The sequence below is a fragment of the Silurus aristotelis genome, assembly GCF_946808225.1.
Source record: "Silurus aristotelis genome assembly, chromosome: 17".
NCBI classification, from domain to species: domain Eukaryota; kingdom Metazoa; phylum Chordata; class Actinopteri; order Siluriformes; family Siluridae; genus Silurus; species Silurus aristotelis.
In genome coordinates this window covers 932834-952833 of record NC_139590.1, presented here as the reverse complement: position 1 = coordinate 952833, position 20000 = coordinate 932834, and the positions used below count along the sequence as shown (strand labels likewise).

The following is a 20000-nucleotide window of genomic DNA, read 5'->3' as shown; positions in this document are numbered from 1 at the left end:
ACTCACCAGCTCCATAGCCATCGCCATATCCATTAATGCCATATACACTGCCGAAGCCTGGGGTGGGAAGGGGGGAGGGGTGGTAGGAAAGTGGGCGTAGCTTAGTTACATTACCATTCATAATGCAGATGCAGATAAGAAAGGCACGTAGACTGCAAACGTACACCAAGCTGTAAAAGCTGATTATATACAAATCTCTTCTATAACTGTATAGCACTGAATATAATCCATATGGCACAACCTGGAACTTATAATGCATTATAAGTGCATTCATAACATTTCACATCATATAGCACACACAGTACTTCAGCATAAGGGTGATTCACTGTTCAGTTATACTTACATAAACTGATGCCTTTTAAAGCCCATGTATATGACATTGTAGTGGCAGGTCATATAACACATTATAACCTGTTCATAGCAGGGTAACATCCAGTAAAAATTAAAATGCCTTTTTTATTTTTGTATAAAATGATTAATTTTGGACATGTCTATAACCTAGATATATAATTTAATGAGATTTTCTGACATAAAGCCATTGAAGAGTTGTTATAAGGCTTCGTAATGTATAATATTTGAAACTAACCACACATCGCTTGAACGCTGGGTTTTTTTGGTTTTTAATACTTTGTGTTTAAAAATGCAAGTTGAACACCATTTGAGATACCAAAGGTACTGGTAATGCATTATATGTGCAGGTACAGATGTTATAACAGTGTCTGCATTGTAGTCTCTACCATGTACCTATAAACATTATCAAGATTTGTCATCTAATAAAGCTATAAAGTGATATTTGCATATCAAGTAGTCATAGTGTACACACAACTCATATACATATGAGATATGAGTGCTTATGAGTATATATTAAAGAGCATCGTCTTTTTAAACTATATAGTCATGTATTAGTGTTTATTAACGAGTTATGTGTATAGAGTTGTAGCCCAGTTAGAGTTATTATTACACTTTAGTACACTTAGTTCCTATTTACAGGGGTATTTATAAGGGTTTGATGCAAATAGTGTGAAACGGTATATGTGGGACCTATTCTTATTCTGGTGTATTTTCAGGAGATTCAAGCTGCTTCCTAGTAGGAAATCGTGGATAACTGCTTATGATAATTATATTAAGCACTATAAGGTATTTTGTATTTTGAATGCATAACATCTTATGAATGCAGGCTTGAAAGGAAGCTCATGTAAACCCTAAACTAAAAAGTGCTTTTCATGCTTTATAATATATTACAAGTTCAATCTAATTTAAAAGATGTTCTCAGAAAAGCACAGGTCCTTTACAATGCGCCATTATGCATCATAAGAGTTTTACATCTTCATTATGAGAAGTTTGACAGTATATGTTATGATGCATTATAACTTACAAAGCTGCTTTATGAACAATATGAAGTTGCATGTTCATAAATGGAGTGTTATGCGAGAATCGGTAACTGTTTACGAGCACTCGTACAGGCTTTATAGGCATAGACTATATATGCTAAGAGAGCATTTATGACATGTTTATACGCCTTAACGTGTTAGTCAACTCTTTGAATCCTTAATTATACTGTATTATAAACATATAACCCCTTAAAAAGTTTTATAATGTGCATGTCATCATGCATTGTAACATGCAGCAAATACACTAAAGCAGATATTGTAGAAATGCATATTAAACGCATTATGACTGATTATTCACCCATTATGAACGCTTAAAGGGTTAGGTGTCAAAAGTGTGTATAAACTGTTTATAAACATTGAGATGTTGGCTAGAGGCCTGGCATGATCCTTTTAAAAATGTGCATATTATAATGCATTATAACATGCTGCAAAAACTGTCACAGATGTTGTAGAAATGCATGTTAGAAAGCTTTATGAGCGATGACATCATAAGTGCAGCATTATGGATGGGGTTATTATCTCTTACTTAGACATATATATGGGGGTCAGGCGTTTGTCTATAGCCTGTTTATAAGCCTCAACATGCTGACTCAGCAATTTTTTTTTTCATGTGAACCAACCGAGCAAAACCACATATCTATGTTTCAATCTCTCCCTCAGACCACAGGTTTTTTTGTGTTTTTTTTTTTTTTTTTTACCAAGTTAGCGTTTAAGCAGAAATTAGTCACCAGTTTCCATTTAGCGGTTTTTAAAGGAAGAACTATGCCCTTTTTCACGCTTCATTACATCCTGTTGCATTTATCAGGAAACGCTGACACGTACATGCAGTGCTAACGACCAGCGTGACCACATGTTCAAATACTTTCACAGACTTTATACAAACTGACATGAAGGGAAATGTGATAATAAGCCGTCTTTTAAAATCACACTTTAAAGTTTTCTATCTTACAATATATTTAAAGTAGCTTTATTTTTCAGCACAAATCAGCATAATGCTGAAATAAAACTAGTGTAAATGTCTGTGCCCTGTTTAAAAGTAGAAAATGGCAGCTATTACCATTTATACACATTTCTTTCGACTTTATCTCTCCCTCCTATCTATGAAGGGCATAGTCATAGTCATATCACATCATATATCATTTATAAACATTCATATAATCACTTATGAAAATGCTTTACACTTCAAAACAATACTCATTATCTGCTTAACTGCTTGTGGCATATTATAACACAGTATTACAGAAGAAACCAAAAAATTAAAGCAGCTGGTTCCTTAATATCGATATAATGTGTTATAAACATTGCTATTAATGTGCTCTGATTATAAATATATAAATGGAGTATCGACATTTCTTCGAAGTGTAAAGCTTTCCCCATAAACTATCATTACAATGTGAATAAAGGCTTATAAATGCGTTATAGCAGGTCATGAATGTAGCCATAGGTCATAATACATATGCCTATTATAAGCTCTATGATATTTATACAGACGTCTTGAGAAATACTACTTTATATTTTCACACCTGTGTTTTTAAACATGACTTTATATCTGTGATACCTTTCTATAGTGCTTTATAATGCTTATTAACACTATGAGAAAACAAATGATTATTATTATGTTATATTGTATTATATCTTGGGGTAGTGATCTTATTTTAATATATCGGCATATCAGCATCTATTCGATATCTTTAATGTTTGTCCAAATGACAATTATACAGTGTCACCTGACATACAACAGTTATTACAATTAGAAGACAAAAATGTATTGTATTAGTCTGTAATGTCATGGCATAATGCACTACTAAGTGTTATAAATGTTTAACACAAAATGAATACATTCTGAGAATAAATGTGCGTCATAATGCGTTATAGAACTACATTTCAGAATGATGTATTATTGTATCTTTACTTGCTAAACATTCATTATGAAGCATTACGCAGAATGTCCTCATGGTGTCTCTCTTAGGTTGTATACTGTGGTGCGCTATTTAGCCTGGTGCGGTGCGGTTTGGGATGCAGCGTAAATATCTGACGGAACTCAGAGTTTGGAATTTAAATTTGTAAAAAGTGACAACGAACATGTCGAGATGCAAAACAGTGTGTTTGACGAATGTGTAAAGGTGAGGGATGGAGAGGATATGAATATTTGAGGATTATTATAAAAAGAAAGAAAAAGAAAACAGGAAGAAGAAAAAGAAATTGCTTTACCGGTCTGTTTGCCGCCTCGACCAGCTTGCGGGTATGAACCTGCTCCGAGACCTGGACCACAATGTGGGGAGAAAAACAACGTGAGAGCAAATAAACAAGTACAAACTATTTATATGAAAATGAATGGACTGCACAAAGATCAAAACTTATCTTAATTGCTGCACAAAAATAATTGTTTCTTGGCTTTTGTACAAAACATACAAATGTATAAATGGGACAACTATAACGAGGAATAAACCACAACAAGTCACGCGGTTAAACAATCAATCAACACAAATATAGCATCAATAGCATCCTGTCCCAAAGTGTTTTATTACTCAATAAAGAACAACATGTCATAGATTTCATCCATGGAACTGCAAAGAAGAGTGAACACCTCTGTCCTGAAGACCTCCTTCCATGGAATCTTTCGTTACTGTGACAAAAGTCTTTAAATGTGTTTATGAACAGTTGAAGTGGTACATACCCACTCCATAGCCATTAGTCAGTCCTGCTCCAGGATACACTCCGGGGCCAACACCGTATCCTGTCACACACACACACACACACACACACACACACACACACACACACACACAGCATGTTAATAACAGAGGTTATCCAATGAAATATGGAAATCGGAAGCCTTGTGTGTTGCTGTGATCAGCCGAGGAGCCTGTGGAGCAAAACAGCATGGTCAGGTGTAGATGATGTTTTCCCACAGGAAGGTCTGCAGAACTGTTAAACCATCTACATATTATAAACAATCAGACTATCTGACTCGGACCATCCTGTGGGGCCAAATGATCTACACTTCACCCAAACATGCTACACGTCAGTGAGAACGACAGTCTGTGGAGCAAAGAAGGAAAGAAATATATTGAAAAACGTTGGTGTGACATGCTGTGTGTACATGTGTAACCACAATACACAACATGAAAAGCAAAAAAAGATGTATTTGTGCAGAAGCAGTGGGTCGAGAAAAACAGGTGTAGGTTTGGCTGTAAATGTATTTACAGTTGTAGGTTTGGGTGTAAGTGTATTTACAGGTGTAGGTTTGGGTGTAAGTGTATTTACAGGTGTGGGTTTGTGTATAAGTGTATTTACAGGTGTAGGTTTGGGTGTAAGTGTAACAGGTGTAGGTTTGGGTGTAAGTGTATTTACAGGTGTAGATTTGGCTGTAACTGTAATAGCTGTAGGTTTGTGTGTAAGTGTATATACAGTTGTAGGTTTGTGTGTAAGTGTATATACAGTTGAAGGTTTGGGTGTAACAGTTGTAGGTTTGGGTGTAAGTGTATTTACAGGTGTAGGTTTGGGTGTTAGTGTAACAAGTGTAGGTTTGTGTATAAGTGTATTTACAGGTGTAGGTTTGGGTGTAAGTGTATTTACAGGTGTAGGTCTGGGTGTAAGTGTATTTACAGGTGTAGGTCTGGGTGTAAGTGTATTTACAGGTGTGGGTTAGGGTGTTAGTGTAACAGGTGTAGGTTTGGGTGTAAGTGTATTCACAGGTGTGGGTTTGGGTGTAAGTGTATTTACAGGTGTGGGTTAGGGTGTTAGTGTAACAGGTGTAGGTTTGGGTGTAAGTGTATTCACAGGTGTGGGTTTGGGTGTAAGTGTATTTACAGGTGTGGGTTTGGGTGTAAGTGTATTTACAGGTGTGGGTTTGGGTGTAAGTGTATTTACAGGTGTGGGTTTGGGTGTAAGTGTATTTACACGTGTGGGTTTGGGTTTAAGTGTATTTACAGGTGTAGGTTTGGGTGTAAGTGTATTTACAGGTGTAGGTTTGGGTGTAAGTGTATTTACAGGTGTGGGTTTGGGTGTAAGTGTATTTACAGGTGTAGGTTTGGGTGTAAGTGTATTTACAGGTGTGGGTTTGGGTGTAAGTGTATTTACAGGTGTGGGTTTGGGTGTAAGTGTATTTACAGGTGTGGGTTTGTGTATAAGTGTATTTACAGGTGTAGGTTTGGGTGTAAGTGTAACAGGTGTAGGTTTGGGTGTAAGTGTATTTACAGGTGTAGGTTTGGGTGTAAGTGTAACAGGTGTAGGTTTGGGTGTAAGTGTATTTACAGGTGTGGGTTTGGGTGTAAGTGTATTTACAGGTGTGGGTTTGGGTGTAAGTGTATTTACAGGTGTGGGTTTGGGTGTAAGTGTATTTACAGGTGTAGGTATAGTTGTAGGTTTGGGTATTGGTATTTAGATGTGTGCAGGTGTAGTTGAACGTGTAGAAGCAGGTGCAGGTGTAGTAGCAGGGGCAGGGGCAGGGGCAGGGGCAGGGGCAGGGGCAGGGGACGGTGCAGGAGCAGGTGTATTTGCAGATTTAAAGAGTGTCGGTGTTGGTATAGGGTGCAGGCACAGGTGTATTTGAAGGTGTAGGTGCCGGTGGGTTTTTCCAGCTCTAAATCCTCTATTATTGTTTTTATATTATTATTCATTATTAACACAGATCAGGTTGTTGTGGTTTACTGATTGCTGTGTTTGATTTAGGACGTTAAAAACTCCACCATTGGTTGGCATGCGCTCGGCCCGACAGCTCAATACACTGCACTGTGGAGGTTTTACCTCCAGTTTTAGACGTTATGGCACCGTTTCCACGGGATACAGCTCCTCCTACACCATACAGAGAACAATCAGTTCAATACCTTACTGATACATAAACACTTGCACTTTATCTCACACTTCTCTATCTTTATCTCACACTCCTCCATCTTTATCTCACACTCCTCTATCTTTATCTCACACTCCTCTATCTTTATCTCACACTCCTCTATCTTTATCTCACACTCCTCTATCTTTATCTCACACTTCTCTATCTTTATCTCACACTCCTCTATCTTTATCTCACACTTCTCTATCTTTATCTCACACTCCTCTATCTTTATCTCACACTCCTCTATCTTTATCTCACACTCCTCCATCTTTATCTCACACTCCTCTATCTTTATCTCACACTCCTCCATCTTTATCTCACACTCCTCCATCTTTATCTCACACTCCTCTATCTTTATCTCACACTCCTCCATCTTTATCTCACACTCCTCTATCTTTATCTCACACTCCTCTATCTTTATCTCACACTCCTCTATCTTTATCTCACACTTCTCTATCTTTATCTCACACTCCTCTATCTTTATCTCACACGTCTCTATCTTTATCTCACACTCCTCTATCTTTATCTCACACTCCTCTATCTTTCTCACACTCCTTTATTTTTATCTCACACTCCTCTATCTTTATCTCACACTCCTCTATCTTTCTCACACTCCTTTATTTTTATCTCACACTCCTCTATCTTTATCTCACACTCCTCTATCTTTCTCACACTCCTTTATTTTTATCTCACACTTCTCTATCTTTATCTCACACTCCTCTATCTTTATCTCACACTCCTCTATCTTTATCTCACACTCCTCTATCTTTCTCACACTCCTTTATTTTTATCTCACACTCCTCTATCTTTCTCACACTCCTTTATTTTTATCTCACACTCCTCTATCTTTCTCACACTCCTTTATTTTTATCTCACACTCCTCTATCTTTCTCACACTCCTTTATTTTTATCTCACACTCCTCTAGCTTTCTCACACTCCTTTATTTTTATCTCACACTTCTCTATCTTTATCGCACACTCCTATATTTATCTTACACTCCTCTATCTTCATCTTACACCTTATTATCTCACACTCTTTTATCTCACACTCCTCTATCTTTATCTCAGGCTCCTCTATCTTTATCTCACACTCCTTTATCTCACACTCCTCTACCTTTATCCCACTCAACTCTATCTTACACTCCTCTATCTCACAATTCTCTCACACATTTCTAACTAAAATCTTCTATCGCTACCTCTCATTTTATTATCTTGTACTCCTCTTCTCATCTTTCGTTTATCCTCTTTCTTTCTTTTGCTTCTCTTTTTTCCGCTCATTTTCTTTCTTTCTCCACTTCCTCTTTCTCTCCATTACTCTGTAGGCTGTGTCCTAATCTCCTACTTGTGTTAAGGAGAACGCAGTGAGGATGCTGTGATCGAGAAGCTGCATTACCGTTACTTAGAGCTCCATTAGACACTCCACTACGTCCATAAGACGCACCATTAGAGACTGCCTGTGGGCCGTAACCTACACACCAGATTATACACACAAGTTAATGAAGAAGATCAGTACAATCACAGTCGGACCGCACACTGCGAGTACACAACAATAACTAAACCCGAATAAATAAAACAGGAAACAGCAGTGTGGAGAGCAGAGGCATGGGGTTTACCATTTCCTTTCATTCCTTTCCCATCACGTCCTGCTCCTGCTCCGGGACGAAACCCTAACACACACCACCACAAGGTGTTTAAAACAACAACAACAACAACAACAACAACAACAACAACAACAACATCTAACTCTCTGTTATTAGCATATATATTATATACTGTATATTCTTTTCTCTCTTTTCAAGCTGTATCTCAGTTCATGTGCAATGTTTTTGTGTGGAAACACCAAGTCTTTATGGTTTTTGAGACACATGCATGTTCCCTTTATTTCTTCACAGGTAATGTGAAATTTTTGTCTCTAACAGAAGAACTTGTGTAAAGATTTTAATGGTTTGGGGTTGTTTTGGAGCTTTTTAAAGTGAAGGGAATCCTGAACCAACATGGCTCCCATTCCATACTTCAACACCATGCAGTTCCGTCTGAATTGTGGCTCATTGGAAACGACTTCACTGTACAAGAAGACGATGAGCCGTCTGAGTGTACGTGTTATTTAGAGAGCAGACGGTCTTCTGGATTGTTATCACAAGTGATAAGTGACCGTTATCACTTCTCTCCTTTCTTTCTAAATCTCTGGAATGCACTGTTTTTTAACCATCTGTCTGTCTACCTCTCACAGAACAACCTCCATGACCCAAACCAGTCTAGCGCCAAAGCAGCACATTCCACCGGGGCGGCCCCTTTTCTCTGTCTCTGAGAAACTACATGCTGCTTGATCAGTCAAGTTGTCATCTGTCCTCATCCTCAATCTTTCAGCAGCATTCGACACAGTCAACCAAAATTCTCTCTTGTCTACCCTCAGGAGCCTTGGTATCCATGGAGCAGCATGGATGTTTGCACCATGGCTCATACCAGGTCTTCAAGTGGGTCCAGATCTGTGCCACGCAGACTCTTTACTGGTGTCCCACAAGGTTCGGTACTTGATCCTCTCCTTTTCACCCTCTATTGATGAAGTCATATCCTCACATGCTATGCTGATGACACTCAACTCATCTTTTCTTTCCCTCCCTCAGATACGACAGCTTCTGCTTGGATCTTGGAATGCTTGGAAGACATATCTTCATCAATAAGTGCTCATCAATTAAAACTCGCTATTCGTCCACTGCAAATGATCCAAAGCGCAGCTGCACTACTTGTGTTCAATCTGCCCAAGTTCTCCAACAACTCTCCACTGCTGCTCCTTCACTGGCTTCCAGTAGCTGCACATATCAGATTCAAAACACTGATGTTTGCCTACAAGTCCAATAATGGACCACCACCCTTTTACCTCAGAGACCTCATCACTCCTCACACTGCACCACACTGTCTGAGATCCTCCAGCACTGCTCCACTGGTACCACCTTCTCTCAGGGGAAAAGGTAAGTGTACTTCAAAGCTCTTATCTGTAAATGCCACAAATGTAAATGTAAATGTATCTATTAAGGAACGACCTGCCCAGTCACCACACCTAAATTCTATTGAACTGCTCTGGGATCAACTGGATCACAAGGAAGAAATCTCCAACTATTGAAGAACATCTTTGGAGGGTTTTACAAGAGACACAGCAAAGTATTTCAGCTAAATGTTTGGAAACAAAAATGCCCTGATGCAGACAGTGTGTAAAGCTGTTCTTTATACAAGGGAAATAAAGTGGAACATCTGGACGTTTATAGATTTGTTTGTTTTATAATAAATCTTTAGACCTTTACATTACTGAGTTTGTTGTATAATAAAACAAAGGAAGATGCACATGTCTCTAAAACACCATAAAACACTGGGTTTTCCACACTTTTCACAGCCACTGTGCGAATATTTATATTTTACAGGATATAAGAATTGTAATTTCCTGGATAGTAACCTACTGAGAAATATTTAGCTCAGTTTGTAAATAATTATAATTTATTTGGGAAAGTTATTTTTCTTTCAGCTTAAAAATCTCTTTTTTTATTCTCTTATTCAATCTTAATTTTTCTACTCGTTATGCCTTCCTTTGCCTTTATTTCTGTCTTTCTCTTCCTAACAGATTCAGCTTTGCTCATGTTCCTCTTTCTTTCTTTTCTATACTTTTGAAGTTCATGATTGAATTTTTGTTGATTTCTCTTCTCTAGTCAAACTGTACTAAAATTCAATCCCACAGCCAGGTAAACACTAATAATTATCTTACACACACACACACACACACACACACACACACACACACACACACACACACACACACACACACACACAGCAGAGCATTACCGTTACTCAGAGCACCGTGTCCATTTGGTACTCCTGGAGTCGGACCAATTCCTGAAGACCACAACAACAATTATCACTTACATCACTAACACATTGACCACAACAGCAAGAATTCACAGGACCTCTGTAAAGTCATAACAAACAGCATAAAGTGTGTATTCAGCCTGGAGGTTCAGTCATTATGTGTAGTGCTTAGTGACCTTATGCTCAGGGCTGACAAACTGAGAGCTTCCTGTTGTTTACTATATTTTAAAAGCAGCGCTAGAAAAACTATTTGGACAGATACCGAATAAAGTGTGCAGTCTTGTTTTTCTGTACAAACGAAAGCCATTCTCTTAGAGTTCCAAGCGTTTGTTTAGATAGCGAATGATGGCAGTGAATTACCTGTGTCACTGTGTCACTGTCCAAATACTTATGAAGGTAACTTTATATGCAGCGTTTATAACTAACTACAACAAACTACAACAATCTATAACTGCAAATATATATGATTACATCTAACCTCAACTCAAAATAACTACAACTAAATACTGCAATATATAACTTCGACTAAAGCGAACTAAAACTTAATACTACAATTACCCACATCTATACCTAAATGCAACTAGAACTAGAACAAATGCTAACTACAACAATATATAACTTAAGCTATAACTAACCAGAACGACAAAAATTACGACATATATAACTTTAACTATAGCTAACATTACAATATAACGATATACAGCTTATACAATAACAGCTACTATAGACAAATACGGCCAACTATACAAAAATACAACTTCGACTATAGCTAACTAAAACTACCTAATACTACCATCAACAAACTACAAGTACCGCTAACTATAACTAAACATAACTAAAATTATTTCTAAATACAACTAACCTCAACTATAATTAAAAGTAACTTTAGATTTGGTAAAAAGGCATATGAATACAAAATTACAATAATCACATAATGAACCTGTACCTCAGAAGAATTGACCTGTACCTCAGAAGAATTGACCTGTACCTCAGAGGAACTGACCTATACCTCAGAGGAACTGACATGTACCTCAGAGGAACTGACCTGTACCTCAGAAGAGCTAACGTGTACCTCAGAAGAGCTGACCTGTACCCTTAGAATAGCTGATCTGTACCTTGGAAGAACTGACCTGTACCCCAGAATAGCTAACATGTACCTCAGAAGAACTGACCTTTACCTCAGAAGAACTGACCTTTACCTCAAAAGAGCAGAACTCCACCCCGGAAGAGCTGAACTGTACCTCAGAAGAACTGACCTGCACGAGACACTGTTATATGTGACGCACTACACTACGTTATTCTGCCTCTAAGGCTGCGGTTATGTAAAACAGGAGATGTATGATTTCTACGATTACATAAAAGTTCTGAGCTTTATCAGTGAAAACACAGATGGAAGCGTTTACCGTTCCCTTTCGGTTTCTGTACAATAGGCAATCCTCCTGCACCCCCATTACCTACACACACACACGCACACACAAACACACACACACACACACACACACACACACACACACACACACACACACACACACACCGACCAAAAACAAACACTTTGTATTGGAATCTACTACAGACATACAGAAGCACATAAACACAAAAGCACCAGATGCAGAATATCTCAGAACCATTTTTGTTTCTCAAGAAACTTGTTCTTTCTAAAACCAGTATACAAAACGTTCCAAGTTTCACTTTAATGTAAAGCTGCTCGAACCAACAAAATTGAAAGCATGGGTTCCTCAGATTAGTTACAAACCTAACAACAAAGAGATTTTTGAGGTTGTAATGGTTCCAGAGTTACAAAGTTTCAACTTGGCTAATGTTAAAGAACTGACATTTCAGAATATGATCAAAATGCTTCAGCACTGTGGAGTTTTATCAAAACCTTAAGCTCTTCAACATGGAGAACATCAGGCAGAGAGAGAGAATACATCCACAGTGTGAAAGGTTTTAATCTTGTTGGTGTCATTAAAAAAGCTCATGATTATGGTTGTGTGAAGGACAAGGGAGATGTTTACCAGCTTTACATGGCTTTGCGACCTGTCCGTTGGACCTGCTCAATCCTGCTCCGAGACCTAAACACCACAACACCATTTCAGCCAAATGATTGGAGAACAGTTTGACTTTTGCTCAGGACTACAACTACAACTAAATACAAAACTACAACTAAATACAAAACTACAACTACCTACAACTACAACAAAATACAAAACTACAACTAAATACAAAACTACAACTACCTACAACTACAACTACAACTAAATACAAAACTACAACTACCAACAACTACAACTAAATACAAAACTACAACTAAATACAAAACTACAACTACCTACAACTACAACAAAATACAAAACTACAACTAAATACAAAACTACAACTACCTACAACTACAACTACAACTAAATACAAAACTACAACTACCAACAACTACAACTAAATACAAAACTACAACTAAATACAAAACTACAACTAACCACAAAACTACAACTAAATACAAAACTACAACTAAATACAAAACTACAACTAAATACAAAACTACAACTACCTACAACTACAACTTACTGCAATTACATTAAACTTCAGCTAGAACTAACTACAAAACTATTTATAACGGCAACTAACTGCAATGACATTAATCTTCAGATAAGAAACTAATAAAAAGTAAGTACAAATACAAGTAACTACAAGTACAACTAGCTACAACTACAATCAATTTCAAATACAACTATGACTACAAATAACTGCAAATAACTACAACCAGCTACAACTACCAGTGTTTATAATTAACCACAACTACAACTAATTACATGTACAACTAGCTACAACTACACATAGCTGCAACTACCTAAATCTACAATAAACTACAACTATATCTATATATAAGCAACTTTACCTATAACTACAACCACAACACTAATATATATATATATATATATAAAGTGTACCTGTGCATCTTTACTTTTATTTTATGCACCAAAACTCTGGAACATCACTGAGAAACTGTTCTACAAATCGTTTTCCACAACATGACTTTCTACAAGCATCCAATCACACGTGATCAACACAGAAAGACCACACGAGAGTGAGTCAGACACAAGACAGAACAGAAAAAAGAGATAAAGAGATAAAGAAAGAAAGAGATAAAGAAAGAAAGAAAGAAAGAAAGAAAGAAAGAAAGAAAGAAAGAAAGAAAGAAAGAAAGAAAGAAAGAAAGAAAGAAAGAAACAAACAAACAAACAAACAAACAAACAAACAAACAAACGGCGAACTCAGATTTACCGTTGCCGGTATACGCTGCTCCAGCAGGTAAGACCTGTCCTGCCCCATATCCTGAATATAACAAACACCAGATATATATATATATATATATACACACATATACACAAACACACATACACACACACACATATACACACATACACACACACACACACACATTACAGGCATCTCATTGTCATGCTTTTGTGATAGATGCTGCTGCCATGCGCTTCTGTGGGGGGAAAAAACAATAAGCATTGCTGCTTGGAATAAATGGTGAAGTGATGTTGCTTCAGTGGTGACGACAAACTGCACTCTCCAACGTTCTCCAATGAACCAAAAGCGTGACCTGATGCAAGAACCGAGGAAGCGTCTGAAGCTCGCAGGAAAAACACAGCAGTGCTCATTCATTTATTTATCTATCAATTACAATGTTGGAGATGCCAGTGCCTGGTGGTTCAGAGGAAGATCAAAGCTCGGTGGTTGAACAAAACAGATGCAAACATGGTCACACACACACACACACACACACACACACACACACACACACACACACACACACACACACACACCCACACACACACACACCTGCAGACTAAAGCAAGTCCCTGCTTCATTTTATGCCTCGGTGATGCGATTTGTGATCAGCGGTGCTGCATGCAGTAAAAGCGAGGTGTGGTTTATACACAAACATTACAGACACAGACTGATGCCCACCCGGTTTGGAGGCTTTAGTGCCCCTTCCTGTAGGTGTGCCTCCTCCTGCAGCGCCTACCGGTGGCACACACAGGTACTGTTAGCTACAAAGTCCAGATTTCTGCACAGTTTTGATCACCATACATGTAACTGCCCCGTGAGCTCGCTGTCCACCAATGGTAGATTTTAGATGAGCACACACACACACACACACACACACACACACACACACACACACACACACACACACACACGTGTGTAGACACTCTGAGTAACAATATAGAAGATATTAACTCACCACGTACAGCACCGGGATAACCACCAGCACCATAACCTTCATAAACACAAACAAAAACAAATCATGATTTCATGATGAGTGTGAAGAAAATAAATAAGTGTTGCATTACAACTTTATCACAAATAACTACAACTACAAAAAACCAACTACAACTAAATACAACCACAGTCTGCCTACAACTAACTACAAACATAACAAACAACATCCGCAACAAACTATCACAAAACAACCTACAACTACAACCAATTAACTACACACAATTAACAACAACTATAACACGCTACCCACAACTCACTACAACCACAACAAACCACCTACAACTAACTACAGCCAACTACATCTACAATTAACTACAAGCACATTTAATTAACTGCAACCACAGCTAATTCACAAGTACCTACAACTGACTACAACCACAAACTAGCTACAACTACATTCACAATAAACTACAACAAACTATGACTACGTACAACAAACTACCTAGAACTAACTTTAACCAATTACAACTCATTTCAACTACAAAAATGTACTTTAAGGTAAACAAAAGAATAATTAGGAAACTTGTGTATAAGAGATGAGCCTCACCTGGTTGAAATCTGTAGCCGTTAGTGTATCCTGGAAAAATAATCACACAATCAAATTTTGTAAATGTTGCCTGAAAGTACATCTAAGAATAAATTATGGAGATAATTTCTGAGAAAGCTACAAAGTTAAACCCCTGCTGAGATAACTCCTGAGATACATGGTGAGAGAAATAACTGAGATCATTTATGAGGTAATCACCTGGTAACCGAGAGAAAACTAAGGTCATACAGTACTTGTAATTATCTTTAAATGACTTCTGAATTAGAGACCTACAGGAATAATTATTAAGATAATAGCTGTATTAAAGCAAATGCATGGAGAGAACTGAAATCTACATATTATAGTTAATAATATAGTTAATAACAGATAACTACTGGATTCAGTGCTAAATTAATGGCTTTAATAGCTGCAGTATCAGTAGCTACTGGGGGAAACTTGCAATGGGTTCAAATGGACAAAAAAAAAAAAAAAGACGTTTTTTTCTGACCTCGTGCTCCCAGGCCATTCCCGGCTCCCAGACCCACTCCAAGACCGGTACCTACAAAAAAACAGACCAACAAAATTTTATGCATCAGGACACACACACACACACACACACACACACACAGGAAACACACCATACTTAATGCTAGCAAGCCTAAAGTGTTTATTTGTACTACCGTATCCTCCCAGAGCTGCTCCGTATCCTCCTCTGAGCATGATTCCTAAACCTGAGACCAAACAACACAAACACATCTTTCCTTAAAAACATGCTATACATGAATCTTCACCAACACCACCATCAGGTTCAACCATGTTACCTCCTCTTACCTCCAACATTACTTCCGGCTGTATAAAAGAAAGAACATGGAGAAGATTACATGGAGAAATAAACGGGTACAGGATGACCAGTCAGGGGATTTAAAAGACTCGGAACCCGTACCTGTGGCTTTTCCAGGCTTTCCTCCAGCATAGCTACGGCTTCCCAGAACTCCAGCTCCTAGAGAGGACACACGAAATAATGAAGAGAGATTGTTTATGTAATGTATTTGACACCGAGAGTATGATCACCCACACACAAACACACACCTCCAGGCTTTCCAACAGAGGCACCAAGGCCAGCACCACGGCCAGCACCACCGAGACCAGCACCAGCAAAACCAGCACCGCCGAGACCAGCACCGCCGAGACCTGCACCGCCGAGACCTGCACCGCCGAGACCTGCAGCACCGAGACCAGTACCAGCATAACCAGCACCACCGAGACCAGCACCACCAAGACCAGGACCTGAGCAGTTACACACAGGTCAAGATTAAAGTCAAGAAATATACAATGTGTCAAACAAGAGGGGAAAAAATATACTGGTCATAGTCACTGGCAATTACTGTTCCAGTAGTTCCAGCAGTTATTCTGGTGGTTATCTGAGCTTCTGAATCCACATTTTTATCCAAGTATCCACCAATATCTAATAATAATAATAATAATAATAATAATAATAATAATAATAATAATAATAATAATAATTGATATAAATTTTAGATAATTCTTGATTTCTGAGCTCAATTTCTGATATAATCTGAGATTGTTTATGAGCTAATCTATTTCTGTAAAGCTACTTTGGGACCAAATCGATTGTCAAAAATAAAAATGAATTGAATACAATAGATAATTACTGATATACATTTCTGAGATCCAAATCGGAATCCTTTATTGGTTGCAGTTGCTTACAGTTAAAGATCAAAGTAACAATGAAAGTTTAAATAAAAACAACAAAATAAAAATAAATATACATATTAAGGTATATATTAAGTGAAAGTGCTGAGATCATTAATAATATACATTTCTGAGATAACTGCTGAAATAATTAAAAATTTTACAAATCTTACAAATATAACCAAAATTACTAATATACATAACTCCTCAGATTGTTACGGAGGCGGCTCCTGAGCTAAATCATGATATAATTTATAATCATTGAGATATCTGATCTGATCAGTGAAGGCTTCTCAGTAGAGACTCTGGTTTTAGTAACGTCTTACCTCGTCCCGGGCTCAGTCTCCCCACCACTGCAGCTTGACGAACAACTCCTGTTTAAAACACTTTCATTAGATAATAGTTTACTAGGTAACTGGTTAAACAAGTGTAAGAGTAAGTGCATTATTGAGGGAATTTGTATGAGGGATGGAGATGTGAGACAGTAGGAAATCAGACCTGGCTGTAGACTAGGATGCCTACACACTCATACACACTCCTTAGCTACTAAGCAACACACAAATAAAAACAGTGCACAAGTGTGTGATGTTCATGTCGCATGTTCCTCTTTGACAAGCCCGAGCCTGGAGCCGAGTCGGCACACGCCGGGACACAGGCCGCCTTTGATGTGCACAGACGTTCAGACAAACGGAGGAACTGTGTGTGTGGTGAGAGTCGACTCTCACGGCTGATCGTCACTTTCTGACCGCATCACAGCAGGACATGAAAGACGTAACGAGGTGGGGGTTTATGACGGAGCGGTTGTGTAAGTTGGAAAGCGCCCGAGTCGCTCAGATGTATTTATAAATAATCAGCTTTTTTTTTTCTTTTGAGAATCTGAGACAGAATTTTAATTATTAATGAATCATCATGAATACATACATAATTAACATTTTAATAAAAAATATAATAAAAACAACAAAAAAGCACAATAAAGACCTAAACAGAGGGGCGTGGCCTACTATTCTAATGAGAATTATACTATTGATTGACAGAAAAATCTTTCACCTGACTATTCTACACATATTTGGTTCTTCTCCAAACTGTTAGCACCAAGGCAGAGGCACACTATTGTATTGGACGTCTTTGGATGCTATAGGATGAAATTTGTCCTTTAAACTAGGAGACCCAAACCTGTTCTAGCATGACAATGCCCCTGTGCACAAAGCCAGAACATCCATGAACATCTGCTTTACATGGGTTGGAGTGAAAGATCTCCTGCTGTAGAACTTCAACCCTATTGAACACCTTTGCAATGAATGTGAATGCTGACTGCACCCCAGGAACCTCCTCACCTTCTCACCTACATCACTACCTGACGTAGTCTTTGCTAACACCCTTGTGGCTGAATGACAGCACATCTATCTTACAGTGAGATGTTACACAAAACTAATAACCAAAAACCAAGAATTCTGATCTACAAAAATCTCTTGTTTTTTGTCACAGAATAAATCATTAATTATTGTGTCCTGTTTCCACTTGATTCATAAATTATTGCATAAAATCCATTCTATAAAACACTTCATATTAATATAATAACATTTCTACTTACAAGTTCTTTGATTATAGGAAACCCTGTGAAGAACTGTGTGCAGAACCCTTACAACAGTGTATTTCCCTCCATAGAAGCTCCTCAGAAAGAACCCATAAGGAACCTCTGAAGAACTGTTTATTCCCCCCAACAGAGGGTTAAACTCCAGGCAGAAGCAGTTCTAGACATGTAACCTGGGTTCCTTCAGGGCTCTTCTATGGTTCTGCACACAACCTCAGGCACAACTAAAGTACAACTGAAGCTTTTAGGGTAAATTTTTTTCTGCACCTTTAAATAATTGCACAATTAAACACAAAGAGCAAAAGCAAAAACTTCACGCTATCTGATCCCAGCACCGGGTTCCTCAAGGGTTCTTTAGATGGATGGATTGATAAAAAGTTATAAAAAGTGCTGAAGTTTTCAACAGTAAATGTTTATAGAAAAGTACAAATGTTCTTCTACAAGGCTCACAGTTTTCTCCTCACACTTTCTTCTTCACTCAGAGTGGAAATGTTTCCTTCCCTCTATTTAAATGTGCACTACAACCTTATTATTTCTAATTATTTCTTATTATTTTTACTTCCTATGAAAGTAAAACTTCTATGCAGTTTATTTGATCTTAGAGAGATTAGATTTCTTATATCATTTTATATTCAATTTATTCTTATTTTTATATCAATTTATTTTTATTTTTATATACATAAATATATATTTAAGTATTTTAACGCTTAAAATAAATATTGGGTTCTTAAGTAAAATGCATTTTCTCTGCACATTAAATCTCAATTGTTTGATTTACAAACACACACACACAAACACACAAACACACCGCATCCTACCTCCTTGTAAGGTGAGCTGCACCAGCCACAGCAGCAGTGACGTCTTCAGGAGGACTTGAGCCAACATGGCAGCCAAAATGTCAGACAGATTGGAAGACAGACGGACAGACAGACAGACAGACAGACAGACAGACGGGTGTTCCAACTAACTTGAGGAACTGCACTAATGGTAAGCCTTGGGGTCGGTGTGCCCTTTAAATATACCAGAGGCTCCTGTTCCATCCCTCCATCAAAGCCCTGCCTTCTCCAACGCCATTGGATACCAAGCAACCTGACCACCTCATCCTCCTCTTCCTCTCCTCTTCATCATCCTTCTCTCCTTTTCTCCTCCTCCTTCTCCATCAGGTCAGACCAAGCATCCAGTCCTACAACAGCACCTGCACACACACCATCAAATCATCACTCAAGTATGAAGAACAACCAGATCACTAAAACTTTTTGTTTTCATTTTAATTCTCAAGGTCTTTAAATCTTCCACCATAGACCAGAAGGTCGCCTAAGGTCGATGTGCACTGTGTTCGGAATGCATTTTGCCCTGGAAATCTACACTGATTTGGAAGGATGCTTCATGTCACATCATAAGATTCCGATGTTGATTATTGTCCTATAACAGCATTTTATTCCTTTTCCACCACAGTGGTCATTATGCTCCAATTGTTCCCCGATTATTCTCCCATTATTCTTTTACTATTCTCCCATTATTCTCCAATTATTCTCCCATTATTCTCCAATTATTCTCCCATTGTTCCCCGATTATTCTCCCATTATTCTCTTACTATTCTCCCTTATTCTCTTATTATTCTCCCATTATTCAGGTTATATTTATACAACACATCACATTTCCTATCCATTATTATTTACATGTAATGGACATAAAACGAGTTAGTCCTTGTTCTCACTTACTTTATAGCAGCTGTAAACACACATTCTTTCACGTTTAAATTAAAAGTTAACAGTTGCCACAAGGCTGGAAAGGGCT

The 20000-nt window shown here is 37.9% G+C and overlaps 1 protein-coding gene and 1 long non-coding RNA gene across 31 annotated transcripts in view; one reads left to right on the top strand and one right to left on the bottom strand.

Annotated features, from left to right (window-relative positions):
- LOC310740317 (uncharacterized protein) overlaps nucleotides 1–19208 on the bottom strand; it is a 23994-nt gene extending 4786 nt beyond the window's left edge. For 2 of the 30 annotated variants that reach the window (XM_083566934.1, XM_083566958.1), the window contains exons 1-20: nucleotides 19022–19208; nucleotides 16939–16986; nucleotides 15989–16186; nucleotides 15843–15899; nucleotides 15731–15748; nucleotides 15580–15630; nucleotides 15408–15458; nucleotides 14921–14950; nucleotides 14336–14371; nucleotides 14059–14112; nucleotides 13363–13413; nucleotides 12099–12155; nucleotides 11487–11537; nucleotides 10060–10110; nucleotides 7842–7895; nucleotides 7622–7696; nucleotides 6141–6188; nucleotides 4069–4128; nucleotides 3603–3653; nucleotides 7–57 (exon numbers count right to left, since the gene is read on the bottom strand). In XM_083566934.1, coding sequence (XP_083423060.1) covers nucleotides 7–57; nucleotides 3603–3653; nucleotides 4069–4128; nucleotides 6141–6188; nucleotides 7622–7696; nucleotides 7842–7895; nucleotides 10060–10110; nucleotides 11487–11537; nucleotides 12099–12155; nucleotides 13363–13413; nucleotides 14059–14112; nucleotides 14336–14371; nucleotides 14921–14950; nucleotides 15408–15458; nucleotides 15580–15630; nucleotides 15731–15748; nucleotides 15843–15899; nucleotides 15989–16186; nucleotides 16939–16986; nucleotides 19022–19088 — 1159 coding nt within the window. In that variant the 5' untranslated portion in view covers nucleotides 19089–19208. The remainder of the gene's footprint in view (nucleotides 1–6; nucleotides 58–3602; nucleotides 3654–4068; nucleotides 4129–6140; nucleotides 6189–7621; nucleotides 7697–7841; nucleotides 7896–10059; nucleotides 10111–11486; nucleotides 11538–12098; nucleotides 12156–13362; nucleotides 13414–14058; nucleotides 14113–14335; nucleotides 14372–14920; nucleotides 14951–15407; nucleotides 15459–15579; nucleotides 15631–15730; nucleotides 15749–15842; nucleotides 15900–15988; nucleotides 16187–16938; nucleotides 16987–19021) is intronic. The other 28 variants (XM_083566959.1, XM_083566963.1, XM_083566936.1 and 25 more) reach the window with 26 other exon arrangements.
- On the top strand, nucleotides 4136–6134 carry LOC310740396. Its single transcript, XR_014537634.1, has 3 exons — nucleotides 4136–4636; nucleotides 4754–4780; nucleotides 5543–6134. It is a non-coding gene; the product is annotated as an uncharacterized lncRNA (long non-coding RNA).
- Nucleotides 19209–20000: the final 792 nt, after the last annotated feature.